Below are 16,680 nucleotides of genomic sequence, written 5' to 3'. Positions count from 1 at the left end.
GTGGCACATTTTTGAAATACGATGATTATAGAATCGATATCTAAGATCAGCAAGATGATTGGAAATTGTCCAGTTCAGAGTAGCAGGTTCTACATCTTGAATCAACATGTTGTTGAGTTTTGCTTCATTTTAGAAAGAATTGAATGTCAATTTCGTATGCTCCGTTTTGGTGTGATTGTATATAGAAAAGCTCAGATTCATGCCAAATCACCTTCTAAACTTCAGATGTTCATAACTGGGTACCCAACATACTCCAGCATACAAACGATTTCATTTTGAATTTGCATTACCCTTCCATCGTATCGTCGTTTACCTTCACGACAAGAAGAAACTGAGTAGTACACCAGCGATTCAACTGCTATAGCCTTGAATCAAGTCCACGAATCGCGAAAGGTACAGTCTGTTTATTGTCCAGTATCATTCAATCCGTTGAACTAAAGCATATGAGGTATTGATTTTTTCAAAACACAAAATTGAGATTGTTTCTACTTATTGATCCCTGTATATACGTATCCGAATTCCATCTGCTCTTCTCTCGACCATTTACTGCTTCTTTGGTGAAAAAGGCTTGTATGGTTGAGCATGATCCGTTACACCAGCTCCTGCCATCAACCACACATCACCTGGATTCTTCACACCGTTTGGACCCCCTAAGAAACTTTGAGGGAATCCGATATCAAACGCATTTGCCTCCTCAATTTGTTTGACATCATCATCACTCAGCTCCAATGATAAAGCTTCAATGTTTCCTTTGAGATGCTCAAGCTTTCTTCCACCTACGATTGGGAATACATACTTCGCCTTCCTCAACACATATGCCAATGCTACACTGGTAATTATGGTCTTCTTCTCGTTGGCAATCTTCTCAAGGACCTTAGATATCTTGATGGCAGCCTCGGTTGGTTCCCACATCTTTCGTCCTTCATCGGATTTGCGTTGCTCCTCACTCTTAAAGTGACCACCTCCCAATGCGCCCCAAGGAGCTAATCCCATCCCTTCATCAGCAGCCATATCGATAATGTCACGCTCAAAATCACGGTTCTCGGCAGACCAGCGTCCTTGATACACCGAGAATTGACGGAATCCATGATCACGAGCATATTGGTTGCATTTTGATACAATCCAAGCTGGTGTGTCTGAAATCCCAAGATATAGAACCTTTCCGGACAAGACCAATGCGTTCAAGGATTGCATGAGTTCTGGAATCGAGCAAGTAAAGTCCCACCAATGAACATACAGAAGATCAATATAAGATGTTCTCAACTTCTTTAAACTTGCTTCAAGAGATAAGTGGAGAGATTTTGTTCCGTTTCCGGTGGTATTGATCAAAATCTCTTTGTCACCATGCCCAGCTCGGTAACAAGTTGTGAACTTGGTGGCGATAACGAGTTGGTCTCGAATTCCGCGCTTCTCAGCCCATTCACCAATCCATTTCTCTGATTCTTCGGCTTGATAATTGTTGGCGGTATCAATGAAGTTTCCACCAGACTCATAGAAGAAGTCCAATATCTCCTCGGTTTGTGTTTGATCGCAAGCTCCCATGAAGCTCTCCCCTTTATAGTGTTAGTGACTATCGAACTGAGTCTTAATGAAGCATCCTTACAGGCATTTCCAAAGTTCATTGCTCCCAAGCATAGAGGGCTCACTCTAACTGATGCTGAGGGTGAAAGCATTCTGTAGTGACCAAGAGCAGTTTTTGGGGCGGGGGTGGAGGGAAAGCCATTTTGTGTGTTTAGTAGAATACGCTTATATTAAAAGAGACGGTTTGAAATGAGGATCAGATAATGTGTATAAGTGTGTATCTCAGAGATTTGAAATTGATCGAGAGGGTGAATGAAGACATTTTATATCTGGCTACAATGCTGTGATCTCATTCTTGAAAGAAAGCATTCTTAATCATTCTCCACATTCATACTCGCTGACAGAACTTTAATCCTTAACACCGGCCATGGCATACAACTAAGCCCCATAATTGGAGCTGGAGTTAAGTTATCTGCGTGAATTGACGGCAGTTATTAGACTTTGCGTTGACGAAACTTGGACGTTCGCCATTATTATCGATACATTTCGGCCGAAATGTAAATTATGCACCGTGGTCATTGCTTTGCCTTGCATCCCTTTCCCCCGTCGTTAATCCCGAGAGCCAAGGAACTTTCCGTTAGACTATATAACATCCATATCATGGGTCCAAGTCCCCTTCATTCAGTCAAACACCTCATCACGTCGGTGACTAAACGCATTTGATCCTGGAAGACGACGCGACAATCCAGGTAATGCATACCATACACACATGTCACTGCGGTTGTGAAAGGCAATCTCATCATTTGGGTGTTGGTGATGCTTATGATACAGAACTCCTGCTACAGGGTAAGTAAACAAGCACTTGTGTTCTTGTACTTGTGGAACTTTTGACTATACATGCCTCTTCACCACACAACACAACAGCTCGCTCATTCTATACTCTGCATCTGAACAACCTTCCGTGGCATCACGTGAATATTCATCACGTGCTACACTTTCTTTTCGATGTTCATGGTCATCGGCAGTCACCCACAAATTGAAGACTTGTTCTTGTTGGTGTAAATAGGGAGTTGAATTATCAATTCCACGAGTTGAACTTATACAAATGTTGGCTGGTAACGATTTCCATCTCAATGACTAACAACAACACGAGCAGCGGTCTCAATTCCTGATCAGGTATATCAAGGTTTTGATTTTAGTGCAATTTAAGAATAAGTATGATGGAATTGTCGAGGAGTGTCTTAGTTACGAACTCCTACATTTGCTTTTCCGTCTGATCATCACGGACATGCTTTGACTTTTCAATACTTCCAGCATCTTTTTGCTTCCTCCAGTCCCACTCAGAGCGAACATCATGCCTTTTCCAACACATTGATCTTCTCAATATTTATTCTGCATCACGTGGGATATCTACTACCTGTGTCGGAGGTTAAACTATCCCCTTGGCATCGGAACTGACCGATTCTCGAATAGGAAAGCTTGAAAAGTCTAAATATTTCTCCACTTTCTCTCACCTTTTTCCACAGTGCACCGCTCTTCTTGAGTTGTCAATTACATACATCTTTATATCATCGAGTCGATTCTGGTATCCTTACTGTTATAAGATTTCACCATAAGGTGTAGCATATGACACCGGGAGAGAAAAACGATGCAGAGGACAGCTGCTTAAAAAACCCAGGCGTCTTTGCACCAAGTGCAAACGATTGTTCTCAAAATAAAAAATTCGAAAAATCTGGGGTAAACTCGATTTCACCTAAATCGGAGGGTTTAGACAATAACAACAACAACGCAGAGAGCCCTATAACTTTCAACGAGAATCTTGAAAAGGGTGTTGTTCAGAATGGTTCCGAACAACCATGTGATGGAACTTCAATTTCAGATGATGAAAAGGATAACTTTCCTGACGGCGGCTTGAAGGCTTGGTCAGTGGTTGTAGGATCGTTCTGTGGCTCATTTGCAGTCTTTGGAATCCTCAACTGCAGTGGTATCTTGCTCGACTACTTCTCCACTCATCAATTGCAGGGCTATGCCACTGGTGATGTTGGGTGGATCTTTGGAGTATCACTCTTCTTGACCTTCTTGGGTGGTACACCAGTTGGTCCAATATTCGATGCATACGGCCCCAGAGTCTTGATCTTCTGTGGAAGCATCTTGTTGATTTTGTCCATGATGTTGCTTGGATTATGCGGCGGTAAGTTACACTAATCTCTGCAAAACTTCATATCTACTCTACCTTACTAATTGTTCCAGAATATTGGCAGATTTTCATAGTATATAGTGTTCTCAATGGTATCGGTGGAGCCATGGTGAATACTCCATGTATTTCTTCAATCGCTCAATACTTTCAAGCAAAGAGAGCTTTTGCTACTGGTATTGCAATGACGGCTGGAAGTGTTGGTGGAGTTGTGATCCCTCTCATGCTGCAACGCCTCTTTCCCACGATTGGTTTTGCATGGGCAACACGGATATTGGGATTCATCCTTCTTGTGCTCCTCATATTAACAAACCTCCTCGTTACTAGTCGTCTTCCCACAAAGCCGCTTCCTAGCATGAAAAGCATTCTTCCGTATTGGCCTGCGTTCAAGGAGCCGTCTTTCGTCTTCCTTACCATAGCGATCTTCCTCCTCGAATGGGGAATTTTCGTCCCTCTGACATACATCACACCATATGTCGTCGCAAATGGCCAATCAACATCATTTGGTTTTTACATAGTTTCCATTCTCAATGCAGGTTCATTCATCGGCCGATTGGGGGCAGGCTATGTGGCCGATCGCCTTGGTTATGTGAATACACTCATTATCTCTGTCGCTTTCTGCGTAGTAACATGTCTAGCGCTGTGGTTACCAGCTGGTGATTCCCAAGCTATAGCCCTTGTTTTCGCTGTGCTATTTGGACTTGTGAGCGGTAGCAATCTTAGTCTGAGTCCAGTATGCGTTGGTCAGTTGTGTGGGGTTGAAAAATTCGGTACTTACTATTCTACATGTTGGATGATAGTTTCATTTGGCACCTTGACTGGATTGCCTATTGCTGGACAGATCCTGACGGCCAGCGGAGGTGACTATACATGGTTGATCGTTTTTGCCGGACTCTCATATGCACTGGCTGGGACCTTCCTCGTTGCTGCAAAAGTTGCAAAGCTCGGATGGTCAATTACTAAGAAATACTGATGATACTCAATTGTTTATGATGTAGATGATTTTGCATCTCGTATTTTTCTTTCTGGAAGTTCACACATCTACCTAGGAAACATCTTCCATCTGAGGCAAGGAAACGTTACAGGACAACACCACCTCGCTTAAGTGGAGTCCTGGTACGATCATCTCGACAATTCTATTTCTTGACGCTCATTCCACATACATTTGCACGCAATTGTTTTCTTCTTACAAAACCGAAAAGGAGATGGATAAAACAATAGGATGAACCCAGAATGTCAGGCTGGAAATACTAAATAGGGAGGAGGATTTAGCGAGTTATTTGTGATGCCTATTTACTGGATCAACCTTACCTTCTCTTTACACATATCTTGGATATACAACATACATACACACATACATATAGCAATATTACACACTCATTTAGATCCCTACATCCATATATATTCTTACCGTGCTGCAATATACTTTGCTTCTCAAGTCTTACATTTTTCTCTCCTTTCCCATACTATTTGATGGAGAAATGTACTCAAGTACTTGCCAGTAGACATCCAATTCCTCACCACTCTCAACAGAAACGGCCTACATAGGTATTCATTCTCCAAATATCATTCCGCTCCCTCCCTCCCTACCCATCACATCGAATTGAATTGAATTGAATCGAATTGAATCGAATTGAATCGAATCGAATCACAAACACCAATAACTTAAAACCGCATACAAAACTTCTCGCACAGTCGCTCCATCCACCCCCCTTCATACCTATATAGTAAATTCCACTGCGGATCTTACATGTAAATCTTTTGATAACTACTAGCTAGGTAGATAAGTCCACGGTAATCTTACCGAATACTCCAGCTAATCTTCCACCCTGTTCAAAAAAAGCTTTTGCCGAGATAGAATGGCTTGATGGCTTTTCTAACCGGGCACAACATGTGAGATCTAGCACCCACTGTGTTAAATTACAATACGTGAAATTGTCAATCACATTCGACTCATAGACCACCTCAATTCATTGCACATAGCTTGCAATGATGATGCCATCAAATTTAAAGACCACTGTTATATTATTCAGTAATTTATTCTCAACGCCAGAAGTGACTTTGGCAGATCGCTGAACCATTTATTTCCCATCCTGATGTGCATCATTTTTCCATCATTGACTCCAGATATCGTCCTGTTTTTTCCCTTGAATCTTCCCCCAAGTTAACTCCTCCATTCTATGAAACCCGGCGATGCAATCATATTTCTGGTCATACCTCATAAAATCGTATATTCATGCAGACGGCCATTCGCCCTATCGATGCCGATATGAAGACAATTTGAAATATAACAGACTTTGCCAGCCGCAAGAGAAACGAACTAGACTTCCCCAGGATACGAACTATGAAACTAAACGAAGCTCACGAAAGCATCACCATGTGCTTTAACCGTCAACGCAATAAATATCAAACTTAAAGTGTTAGATACGTTCTACCCCATCGGCAGCATCCTTTGCAATGGCATCCATGACTTTTTCCTCGGCATCAGGGTCGTCCTCGGTTGGTGGCGGTCTCTCATTAGGAACTAGCAATTATCAACACACTATTTCCGAACATGTAATGATTTAAATACTCACCAGGTTCTTTCCAGCCCATCATCTTCTCATTAGGAAGGTAAAGATGGAAGGAAGGGAAGAATTCCACGACTTGATCAAAATATTTGACACCGATGTTAAGCTCATGAACAACAACTTCAATTTTGAGGCCCGGATAGCATTGTTGCAAGATTTCGTCCTCAATCCAGAATTCTTCGATGGAATCATCAAGCTCATCAATTCCGTCGTCCGTCTTGTCTTCGTAGGCATAGCCAGGACCCTCCCAAGATTTGCACGAGAGCTTTCCGATTGGCTTTAGAGCACCCAGTCCTCGAGGATCTTTAACATGCGAGAACTCTTTAACCACGTTTGCCGAAGCTCGATGAATATCTGCCACCTCCAGGAATTTGGTTTCAATTGTTACGACATGAATATCACCATTCTTGGCTTTCTCAAAGTGGCTTTTGTCGCCAATGAAGGCAACAATTCCTCCGAAGACAAATTGACAAACAGGCAGACTGAGTACTGGTATGTTGGAATTCCATTGATCTAAGTCGTCCTCGGAATTAGCCCAGGCGGAATTGATCTCAAAGTTTCGCTTGTAGTTTTCACCAAACAGTGTTGAAGCGGCTACGTTGAAGTCGCCGGGAAACATTTGCCGGAGACGTCGGATTGCATCGAATTCCCTTTCGGCTACGTCACATAATCGCCGTGCGGCCATGATTTCTTTAGTGTATTCTTTACATACCTCATGAGCCAAGACATAGTTTAGGAAGTTTTTAACCACGCCGCAAAACATAGTCACTTCCTCTGCTCCATCACCAAGTATTCTGGGCCCTCTGTAAGATCTATGGAACTGTTAGTGTATTGGGCAAGATATGCTCATAATACGGTAACTCACAGAAAGCCCTTGGCAACTCCCTCCCAATCTACAACCCAATTCTCGGTATCTGAGGGATCATAGTACTTGACATTGCTAGCTCGAACAAAATCTGTAGCTTGAATAGCGGCAATTTCAGCTGCAGTGGAATTGTCTAATGTTTCTTGATCGAGACCGCCATTGAAGGTTTTGGCGCCAGATTCGATTCCACCCAAAGCAAAATACTTTGTGAGAATATTCGCACGAGTGCTATCAAACTTGCGCCTAACAATAGTCAGATTATTAGCTAACAAATTCTGCACGTTGACAAGGTATGTATGAATGACTACCGTGCTCTATATCTCTGAATGCATGTTTCGATACGCCTTTACATCTTGTCAGTTTATGAAATCTACTTCGGAAATGATTGCATACGCAGCGAATGGTCGGCCTCTGCAGAAGTTGTTAGCAAAGTTGACTGAGAAAGTGTGAGGCACTTACTCGTGGTAGATATCACATTCCTCTTCATATTCATCTGGAGTGAGAGGTGGGTCGGCATAGAATTCTACAAGGTCACGTTAGAGGTATATTCGAGCTTTCATGTGTAACTGGTCTTGCACACCCTCAAATCCCGTTGGGCCTGCTGCCTTTTTCTTTCCACCGCTCTTTTTCTTCTTTTTCTTGGGTTCACCCTCTCCACCCTCAGTAACTTTTGCGTCACCATCTGCGCCTCCATCAACTGCGCCTTCTTTCTTCTTGTCGGACTCTTCAGGAGTAACGGGGAGTCTAGCGACCGGTGTGTTTGTACCAGAAGCGGGGGTAACTGATAAATGGACTGGGGTTGGAGGTGGGACTCTTGGAGGGGCTGGTGGTGTTTTCACACCGGTCGTAATCTCTGGGACGTTGATGTGTATTCTCTCATCGTCGCTGGAGCTCGACTTTGAACCGATACTCAACAGCTGATCTCTTGTATAGCGCTTGCCCATTTTGATGTCAGATTCATCAGTAGCTCCATCAACCCCCCGCAAGACAGTCAAGTCGAGCTCGCTGATGGCACGAGATAACTCCTCGGGTTCAGGACCTACAGAGTGAGGCGCCATGATGTTGAGCTACCTAACCCAAATGAATGGATCAGTATCTTAACCAATAATGTAGAACCACTTGGTGGAGAAGAACTGTCAGTACTTACGACGGTGGATTTTGGTTGGTTGGGTTTTATTACCAGAGGAAGAAATATAGAAGGCTGTGCAAAAATTAAGAGTTGGGTTACACTACCTACCTTATGTTGTTGGTTTGGAGTGGTTGTGGGGAAGTTGCGAGTTCTTTGCGAAGGACTTTTAAGAAAGTGATTGAAGCCCAATATGATGAGTCAAGTCAAATCAAGTCAAGGTGAATCTTATATTGTGGGTTAAATAATCCCAAAGTGAATTCAAATAATTTGATACAAGTGCTATGAAGAAATAGCAAAGAAAACGAAAAAGTCAACAACTGCGGCGACTGCGGAGTGAACAAGGGTCAAATGAATTAATTAAGACCTGGTGTGATAACGGTAGATGAATTGATTGTATAGATGCGATTGTTTTCACCTTTTCGTTTGCAATTTTGGTCTTGGAGATGTAGTCAAACCATGACACAGTGGTGGAAGTGAAGAGTGAATCACATTGACTCGATATTGAATTGTGTGTGTGTGGTTGGATATAACAGCTGATGTGGTTGGAGTGAAAACAACTGTTCATGTGTGTATGATGCAATGGTGTGGTGACTGAGAAATGCCAAAAAGGGTGAAGGAATTATTATACAAAGAGTGAAGTCGCCGGGAAGGTAAGGTCGACAAGGAAGGCGCACACCAGATAAACGACAATGATAATAGTAATGAAGATGAAAATGCCCTTTTCAATATAATTGCCTAGCATCTTCTTTTAGAAACGGTGCTACCAAAGTCAAGTTGAATCTCGATGTTGTTACTTATTGCTATCGACGCACCTTTCCACTTCTACCTACCTATTTTCATTCATTGGATTTGCTAATATTTCAACGTTTGGTTCGTTCTTGGGGTTCTTCTGGTTTGCAAACGAGCGAGCAAAACATGAGACCCGCCTTTCCATCACCAGCACCGCCGAGTACCTTTTTCATAAGGTTTGCCGTGGAAAGTCAAGATCCTGGTTGCGGGGAACTGCAGATTGTGGTGATGGATGGTGGTGGTAAGTACCTAGGTAACCTTAATGCTTCATGCCCTGTTCCCATTTTCCTATTGGATTTGGATGATTCTATTGATGCCTCGACATCGGTCGCCATCCGTCCGCCATGAAGAATGCCTTGTGGACTTCATAAAAACTCCTGTGCCCACACATTGCTTCTCCTTCTGGTCCTGACAGTCCCCTTTCTCACACTACTGCAAGGTGGCACATCTTTGCACGAGAGTTGTTGCAGCTTACTCGCCCATGGATCCCTCCCTCCCTCCCTCCGTGCCATGTTGGAAGGATGTAATAAATAAGGTACTTGGTGACATTGAGGAGGGTACATTGCAGGTGGCAGTGTCGGATAAAATATGCGGAATCAGCAGGAATCGTGCATGTACTATTCTGGACTTATACTGGGTCTCAAAGGAACATCTCTACACCTGATGAGGGGAGGCGCTACACTTCCTGTATGAGGAAAGGTTCCAGCGGTTTGCCATCTCTCGGCAAGGTATTTAATTACTTCCCGCATATAAAATTGTCTCTTAGCTCGTCTGGGTTCATCTTGCGCGCCCAATGTGAAATCGGAAATCTGATTAATCTCGATAACCACCGGTGCACTCATGATCCTCAAATGCTCTCTGTTCATAATTAATTATTGTTGAAGCCACGACAGACAAACGTCTCACTCCAATCGCCCCTTTACCACGCACACACACACACACACACATCCTTACAATACTCAGCCTACTCTTATTACTCCTCCTCTTATATTAAGCTTTCTTCTTTCCTAGCGTCAGAAGACAAATAGAAGGAAAACCCTATTCCTGGTTCTTCCTTGACTTGATACATATATTCTAATACATTCCTTTCAATAATGATATTCTCTTGAGACTTTGCGACACCCAAAAAGATCAACAATGGCCAAACCTCTCCCTATTCATGCCGACTTGATCGACTGCAACTACGCTGTCGCAGGGCAGTAAGTGTCAAGGTCACCTTCGATCTTGTGAAATTCAAAACATTAACCCTCAAGCAGTGACGGCACTCTTTCCGATATTGATGGCGAACTGTTTATCAAACCTTGCACCGACACCGAGATCGCATTCTACAACGACACTATAGCAGGGCACCCAGACTTTTACGATTTTATGCCCGAATTTCTCGGAACTTTGCAACTGGATCAGAACCAGAATAAATCATTTGAAGAAAAGGCGACTGAGTTGATTGCGCAGCATGCCAAACCTGAAGTTTCATACCCTGGCAGGACTAATGGCAAGAGAATTACTACCAATCAAGCCGTGGTTCTTATGAATGCATCGCACGGTTTCGTGAAGCCCAATATTCTCGACGTCAAGCTTGGTGTACGGCTATGGGCAGATGATGCCCATCAAGAGAAAAAAAAGAGGTTTGACAAAGTTACGCAACAAACCACACACAAAGACCTTGGCTTTCGCATCGCAGGTATGAGAGTATGGCAGGGACCCGATGCGAAAGGCGATGATATAGACGAGGATGGCTATAGAATATATAATAAAGATTACGGCAGGTTCGAATTAAATAATAGCAACGTTCACGAAGCATTTAAGAATTTCATCTTCACAGAATCCGCTGGTATCGACAACGAGTTAGGAAGATTAATATCTCAGGTTTTTCTCTCAGATTTGAGAAGAATACAGGATGCCTTGGAAAGTCAAGAGAGCAGAATGTACTCTGCTAGTCTTCTCTTCGTTTTTGAGGGCGATGGAAAAGCATTACGCGCTGCAATGGAAGAAGCTAGCAGGACCCCACCTCCGACCACTATGGAACATGCTTCATCATCATCCGGAGAGACTCACTCATCTTTTGAAGATGACGAGGAGGATGAAGATTTAGAAGAGGAATCCTTTCCCAAAATCTATTCTCTAAAGGTCATAGACTTTGCTCATGCTACATGGACTCCTGGCTTAGGACCGGATGAAAACTCTCTTGTGGGAGTACGTAGCGTGGGCGAAATTCTGGAGAAGCTGGCGGAGTCGTAACGGACAGGATTATAATAATGTCCAATGGCATATTGAGTATACTATGCTCTAGGCGAGCTGCTGGTGTGCGGGAGTTGTAGGAGTCATGGGCTTGTCAAATGCAAGATATCTTCATGGAGTTGCTTGGACAGGGCACACAACTATACATGAGCATGGCTGTTTATTAAAAGATTAAGATACCCCACTGCGATTGGACATCTAGAAGTCTGCATATGCAAGCATATGCGTTCATTTTGCTTTCACTTCTCATCTATCCGATTTAGACACAATTAATAATATATGCTCAACTTTATGGTCCGCGCTCTCCTCGTGTCTATATTTGAATATGTATGCTTATTAGTATGGTTGATGGTGAAGAATGCGCATCTCAGCTTCATGACGTGAGGTGATGGTGGCTTTGAAAGTGTGTTGTCCCTATCGGCCAAGCCCGGTCTCTGACGTACTGTCGTGAAGTACTAATGAGCTACGGTATGCTTATTCTACCGACTAATCAAACAAGGGACTAGATTGGGAGTTGGGCTTTGCATTTCAGGAAGTATTACATAGCAAAGCTGTAATTGTGTGTCAATATGTGGACGTTCAAAGATCGCTGAGACGATATTTCTTTGGCAGCAGTAGGCGCCCATTTAATCGTTTTTAATTCATGTCGAGTCTACCAAGGTACCTGGCTGGGTATCCAAAATCCACTGCAAATATTCATCTACCTATCCAAAGTTTATTCGATGATTTTTGAAATTTCCTTGCTTCAAATATATTTAAATTGATATCGACTAGTAAATCCAACCAACTAATAAATTTCACATGACAAACGCGTCGCGTGAATGAAACCACCATAGCGCACCGTAAGGCTGAGAAACCCCTGCCACGGAAACCTTGAAACCCCATATCTTTGAACTGGGAGCTCGACACTACACTCCCGCTCCCTAGCTAAAAACTTTACCCCATGCTCCACATCTTTCCAACGTAACCATACCTAGACACAATTATGTCGATACCTGGGCTTGGTCAAGCTGTTCATGCTGCTGTAAGTAGTAATTCATGCATGGAAGTCCAGAATTACTCAATTTATTAACTCGTTGGATGCAGAGAACTGCAGCACCAGCAGCTGTTGCGCATACGAATATTCATGAGCTTCAAGCTAACTCGGAATGGCGCTTTGAAGTGGCGATTGGGGCGAGCATTGAAGTTAAGGTATGGATTCTATTATATATTATTCAACTATAATTGCATTCTCGACGAACCCCCCCGATCTAACCACTCACCCCCAGGTCCTCTCTGGCACCGCAGAAATCTTCGGCACAGAACTCGCAGTCAACCACACATACACATTCCACGGCACCAAATCCTCCATCTACACCTGGCACGGCTGTCGACTCGAAGTAAACGGACCATGCGAGGAATACACCGCGGAGGAAACCCCCATGATCTCCTACATCAACACGCATTTCGCGCTGGAGAATTTACGGTCTGACGCTAAGAAAGCAGGACGAGATGGTCCGCGTGTACTCATCGTCGGACCTAACAATACAGGGAAAACCAGCTTGGCGAAACTGCTCACCGCGTATGCGATACGCATGGGCCGGCAACCAATCGTCGTGAATACGGATTCGCGCGAGGGAATGCTGAGCATACCGGGGAGTTTGACGGCGGCGGCGTTTAAGAGTATTGTGGATGTGGAGGAGGGGTGGGGGAGTAGTTCGACGAGCGGACCGAGTCCCGTGCCGGTGAAGCTGCCGTTGTGTTACTATTATGGACTTCCGAGTCCGGAAGATAATGTGAAGTTGTTTAAGCCGGTGGTCACGAGGCTGGCGTTGGCGGCGACGAGCAGACTGCAGGATGATGCCGTGTGTAGAGAGACGGGCATGATTATTGATACGCCGGGGGTGATTAGTCAGGGAAAGGGAGGGTATGACTTGATTTCTCATATTGTGTCAGAGTTTGCAGGTGAGTTTATCGGCTTGGGGAATCGAGGTTTGAGAGGAGAGTACGGACTAATGGGATTGACAGTTAATATTATTCTGGTCTTGGGCTCGGAACGTTTACACAGTGAAATGTTACGGCGATTCTCAACGCACAAGACTGATAGCGGAGAAGCCATTACTCTCGTCAGGCTAGACAAGTCAGGAGGCTGTGTTGATAGAGATGATACATTCATGCAACAGATGCGGGAAGCAACTATCAAGGAATATTTTTTCGGAGACGCAAAAAGAACCCTGAGTCCGCATACACAACTGGTGAATTTCGACGAGCTTTCGATTTACAAAGTCAAAGAAGGTATGCAATATTCTTCTTTTCTCTCTCGTCTCATTGTATCTTCAGAACACTAACACTCCACAAGCACACTCAATGCAAAGTGCATTCTTGCCCGGAGGAGAAGAAGAAGCCGAACCCACACAATATGAAAAAGTAGAGCCAACACCCTCCATGTTGCATTGCATATTCGCGGTCATGCACGCATCGACTCGCGATTCTCAGGATACTATTCGAGATGCGAGTGTCATGGGCTTTGTATATGTAGCAGAAGCCGATGAGAAGAAAAAGAGAATGAAGATTCTGGCACCGCTTAATACGAGAGTCACAGATAGACCATTGATTTGGGGTAGCTGGCCTGAAGCCCCGGTAAACTTGATGGGATAATCAAATAATACACAATCTTGCCGAGAAGAAAAGTTCTAATACATGTTTTTGTGCTGGGTAGTGTGCCATGTGAAAGCAAATCAAATAGTTAAAAACTCCTGCGAACAAAGTAAAAATATCCTGCCCGCGTTACCCAAATTACGCCGTTTCGCATCGGTCTGCTCCTAATCAAACCAACCTGGATATTCCTCGTTCATCCTTCATTCTTAATTCATATCACAATATCCCATCTCTCATTTCGCCACTCATCTACCTCTCTAATCCCTCGACTGCACCTTGTGATCTCCCCTAACAGCCTCCGCATACGTGGGTGGCACCGCCCCTCCACTACTTCCCTCTCCACCCTGTCCCTGTCCCTCTCCCGCATTCGTCCACGTCCCATTCTGCTGTTGCTGAACCGTAGGTGCTTCCATCGGAGCATTAGTTCCATACCCTTGCTGTTGTCTCTGCGATCCGTTCGATTTCTGGGGCACGCGCTGTGCTCGTCCATTGGGGCCTTGTACGACGACATATGTCACACGAGCATTTTCTGAGTCGGGAATGGCGTCGTATTGAGCGTCTTGGTCGGGGAATTTGGCGATGATGTACCAGGCGTGGAGAAGACCCGGGAGGAAACCGAGCATGCAGAGGAGAATGTTGATGAGGGAGTCGGCGGAGCAGAGGCCGCGTTTTACCCAGACTGGAGGAGGGGTTAGTGGATGAGATGGTGAGATGAGTAGATGGGCGTGCTATTGGGATTGGGAGGGGGAGACGTGGTAGGAGGGGAGTGTGCTGTTATGTGTGGTTGTTGGATTCTTGGGAGGAGTGGAGAGTTGGGAATAGATATGCTTACCTGCGAGAGGGGGAAAGAGGATGGCGATTAAGCCGAGGAAGATATCGGATGAGCACATTTTTGATTTGTTCGATGTATGTATGTGAATGTGTGTGTTTTGTGAGTTTGAAGGGCTCTTTTATCCTGCAAAGAAATGGTGGTTGGTCGAAGGAGCGGTTTTGGATTTATGCGAAATCAAATGTCTCTGTTCGTGGGCGAAGCAGATTCTTGGTTGTGCAGGTGGTTCGTCATCGGAGATCGGGCCTTGCGAGTCAAAGGAGGCACAAGGAAATCATCCTTACCTCTTTGAAATTAGTGTTAATGCAATGATGCAGCCTTGGTAGGTTTATCGATAAGGATATCGGAAAGTCGGACTCAAATATTGCAGCTAGATAATCCTTGTTGCTCTTTAATAAGTCCAGACATTTGATGATTAAAAAAGTTCAAGATTTGATCTGTTGCGCATTACGATTGTACATATAATTCACGAACGACAAATATGCCGGGAAATAATATGGGTGTCGATATGGAGGAAGAGGATGATCCAATAGTCAGCTCTTATGATATTTTCATTAAACCTCATATCTCTGAAGGTCGAGAAATTTATGTCTTACAATTTCCCAATCGCGACATTGAGCAACGATACGCTGGTTCAAATGATGCCCAACCTCTCAAATTTCGAACGAAACCAAAGGCCGGAATGGTCGAAATGGATGTTCCAATCGATGCGCGCAGGAATTATGACAAGGATAAGGGTGTGAAATGGGGAGATGCTATCAAGAAGAGTCAAATGGTTAAGGGCGGAGGAAGTCATGGTTTACCAGGTGGTTTTGGAATTGGAGGAGCACAACCAACTGGCAGAGGAAGAGGACGCGCACAAGAGCTTGATCCTGAAAAAGTGATGGCGGATTTTGAAGGTGCTATTCGGACTGAGCAGGTTTTGGTTAAGCAAACTCTTGGTGGTCAAATCATTCCAGTCGACCAAAATAGTCCTCAATACTTTTTGGGCGCTTTTCAGAGTGGTAATTGGAGACGTTTTCCTTTTCATTCTTGGGAAAGCTGCTAATTCAATCTAGATAAACTTCATCTCACCCCAATTGACCATATGGTACAAATGAGGCCTCAGTTTCATCATATCGACGCACATGTAGAACAGGAAAAGCAAAACCGACCTCGCGAAGGACCTGCACCAAAGGCTACCGAAGCTCGAGCTATTCACATGACGGTTAAGTCAAGTATTGATGGAGAAGAAGATGGAAGTGATAACATTGGCGTACGAATCGCTGCTGCGCAACAAGAGCAATGGGTAAAGCACCGATATGTTGACGAGGATCATCAATCTGCTTGGGAATGCTATCATGAAAATATGTTTATCTATCCGGAGCCAGATGAGAAAGGAGAAGAGCAAGAACTTTCGCCAGATGTGGTTCCAAAGTTAACCACTGGGATAGATGATATGGCATATATGGATACAATCAGTGCGCCAAATAATGCTGCGAAAATGTCAAGGGCTAAGGTGGATGCACAAACGATTGATCTTGATGCAGATGATGATGAATAGAATTGTATGATATGGGTTCATTCTCTGGCGTATAAAATCAAAAAAGATACCCCGCACATGTCCTTGGTAGACGAGATAGACAATTGAACATGCTTCATTCAGCAGAACAATCTTGTAATTGTATACTCCATTTGAGATGGAATGAATATATTTTGGTTGTATATGCTCGAGTAGGCAACTCTTTTTGTATTTCATCTATAAATCTACTCTAGCTAGATGTCAATCAAAGCACTGTGCGTGAGGTTTGATATATCTTAAATCCGAATACAGCCAGGCGATAACGATAAAAAAGTTCCGGCGTCATGCATTATCAACCATAGCTCGGCCGATAGTAGCTTTATACTTACTTGCCTGCCATCCCAAGC

General features: G+C 43.9%; 7 protein-coding genes across 7 annotated transcripts; 4 read left to right on the top strand and 3 right to left on the bottom strand.

Annotated features, from left to right (window-relative positions):
• Positions 1–543: 543 nt before the first annotated feature.
• Positions 544–1,773, bottom strand: Bfra_005893 (putative norsolorinic acid reductase protein; the record flags this gene model as incomplete). Its single annotated transcript, XM_037336268.1, has 2 exons — positions 1,604–1,773; positions 544–1,553 (listed from the first exon to the last, which is right to left on the bottom strand). The coding sequence occupies exons 1-2, from the start codon at positions 1,671–1,673 to the stop codon at positions 544–546; spliced, it is 1,080 nt and encodes a 359-aa protein (XP_037191478.1). The 5' UTR covers positions 1,674–1,773.
• Positions 1,774–3,147: 1,374 nt separating this feature from the next.
• On the top strand, positions 3,148–4,688 carry Bfra_005892 (putative mfs monocarboxylate protein; the record flags this gene model as incomplete). The annotated part of the gene is made up of 2 exons (XM_037336267.1): positions 3,148–3,712; positions 3,772–4,688. 2 exons carry the CDS (start codon positions 3,148–3,150, stop codon positions 4,686–4,688), a joined length of 1,482 nt encoding a protein of 493 aa, XP_037191477.1.
• Positions 4,689–6,135: 1,447 nt separating this feature from the next.
• Bfra_005891 (putative argonaute sirna chaperone complex subunit arb1 protein) lies at positions 6,136–8,208 on the bottom strand (the record flags this gene model as incomplete). Its single annotated transcript, XM_037336266.1, has 7 exons — positions 6,136–6,239; positions 6,292–7,097; positions 7,151–7,393; positions 7,459–7,494; positions 7,544–7,561; positions 7,610–7,673; positions 7,731–8,208. The coding sequence occupies 7 exons, from the start codon at positions 8,206–8,208 to the stop codon at positions 6,136–6,138; spliced, it is 1,749 nt and encodes a 582-aa protein (XP_037191476.1).
• Positions 8,209–10,205: 1,997 nt separating this feature from the next.
• On the top strand, positions 10,206–11,306 carry Bfra_005890 (putative inositol polyphosphate multikinase protein; the record flags this gene model as incomplete). The annotated part of the gene is made up of 2 exons (XM_037336265.1): positions 10,206–10,267; positions 10,325–11,306. The coding sequence occupies 2 exons, from the start codon at positions 10,206–10,208 to the stop codon at positions 11,304–11,306; spliced, it is 1,044 nt and encodes a 347-aa protein (XP_037191475.1).
• A 985-nt stretch (positions 11,307–12,291) lies between these two features.
• Bfra_005889 (putative pre-mrna cleavage complex ii protein clp1 protein) lies at positions 12,292–13,943 on the top strand (the record flags this gene model as incomplete). The annotated part of the gene is made up of 4 exons (XM_037336264.1): positions 12,292–12,330; positions 12,393–12,497; positions 12,575–13,580; positions 13,645–13,943. The coding sequence occupies 4 exons, from the start codon at positions 12,292–12,294 to the stop codon at positions 13,941–13,943; spliced, it is 1,449 nt and encodes a 482-aa protein (XP_037191474.1).
• Positions 13,944–14,200: 257 nt separating this feature from the next.
• On the bottom strand, positions 14,201–14,833 carry Bfra_005888 (putative stress response rci peptide protein; the record flags this gene model as incomplete). Its single annotated transcript, XM_037336263.1, has 2 exons — positions 14,201–14,622; positions 14,776–14,833. 2 exons carry the CDS (start codon positions 14,831–14,833, stop codon positions 14,201–14,203), a joined length of 480 nt encoding a protein of 159 aa, XP_037191473.1.
• A 420-nt stretch (positions 14,834–15,253) lies between these two features.
• Bfra_005887 (putative dna-directed rna polymerase iii complex subunit rpc37 protein) lies at positions 15,254–16,315 on the top strand (the record flags this gene model as incomplete). Its single annotated transcript, XM_037336262.1, has 2 exons — positions 15,254–15,776; positions 15,831–16,315. The coding sequence occupies 2 exons, from the start codon at positions 15,254–15,256 to the stop codon at positions 16,313–16,315; spliced, it is 1,008 nt and encodes a 335-aa protein (XP_037191472.1).
• Positions 16,316–16,680: the final 365 nt, after the last annotated feature.

Source organism: Botrytis fragariae, assembly GCF_013461495.1.
Source record: "Botrytis fragariae strain BVB16 chromosome Unknown tig00000075, whole genome shotgun sequence".
Classification (NCBI taxonomy): Eukaryota; Fungi; Ascomycota; class Leotiomycetes; order Helotiales; family Sclerotiniaceae; genus Botrytis; species Botrytis fragariae.
This window is presented reverse-complemented; position numbering and strand designations above follow the sequence as displayed.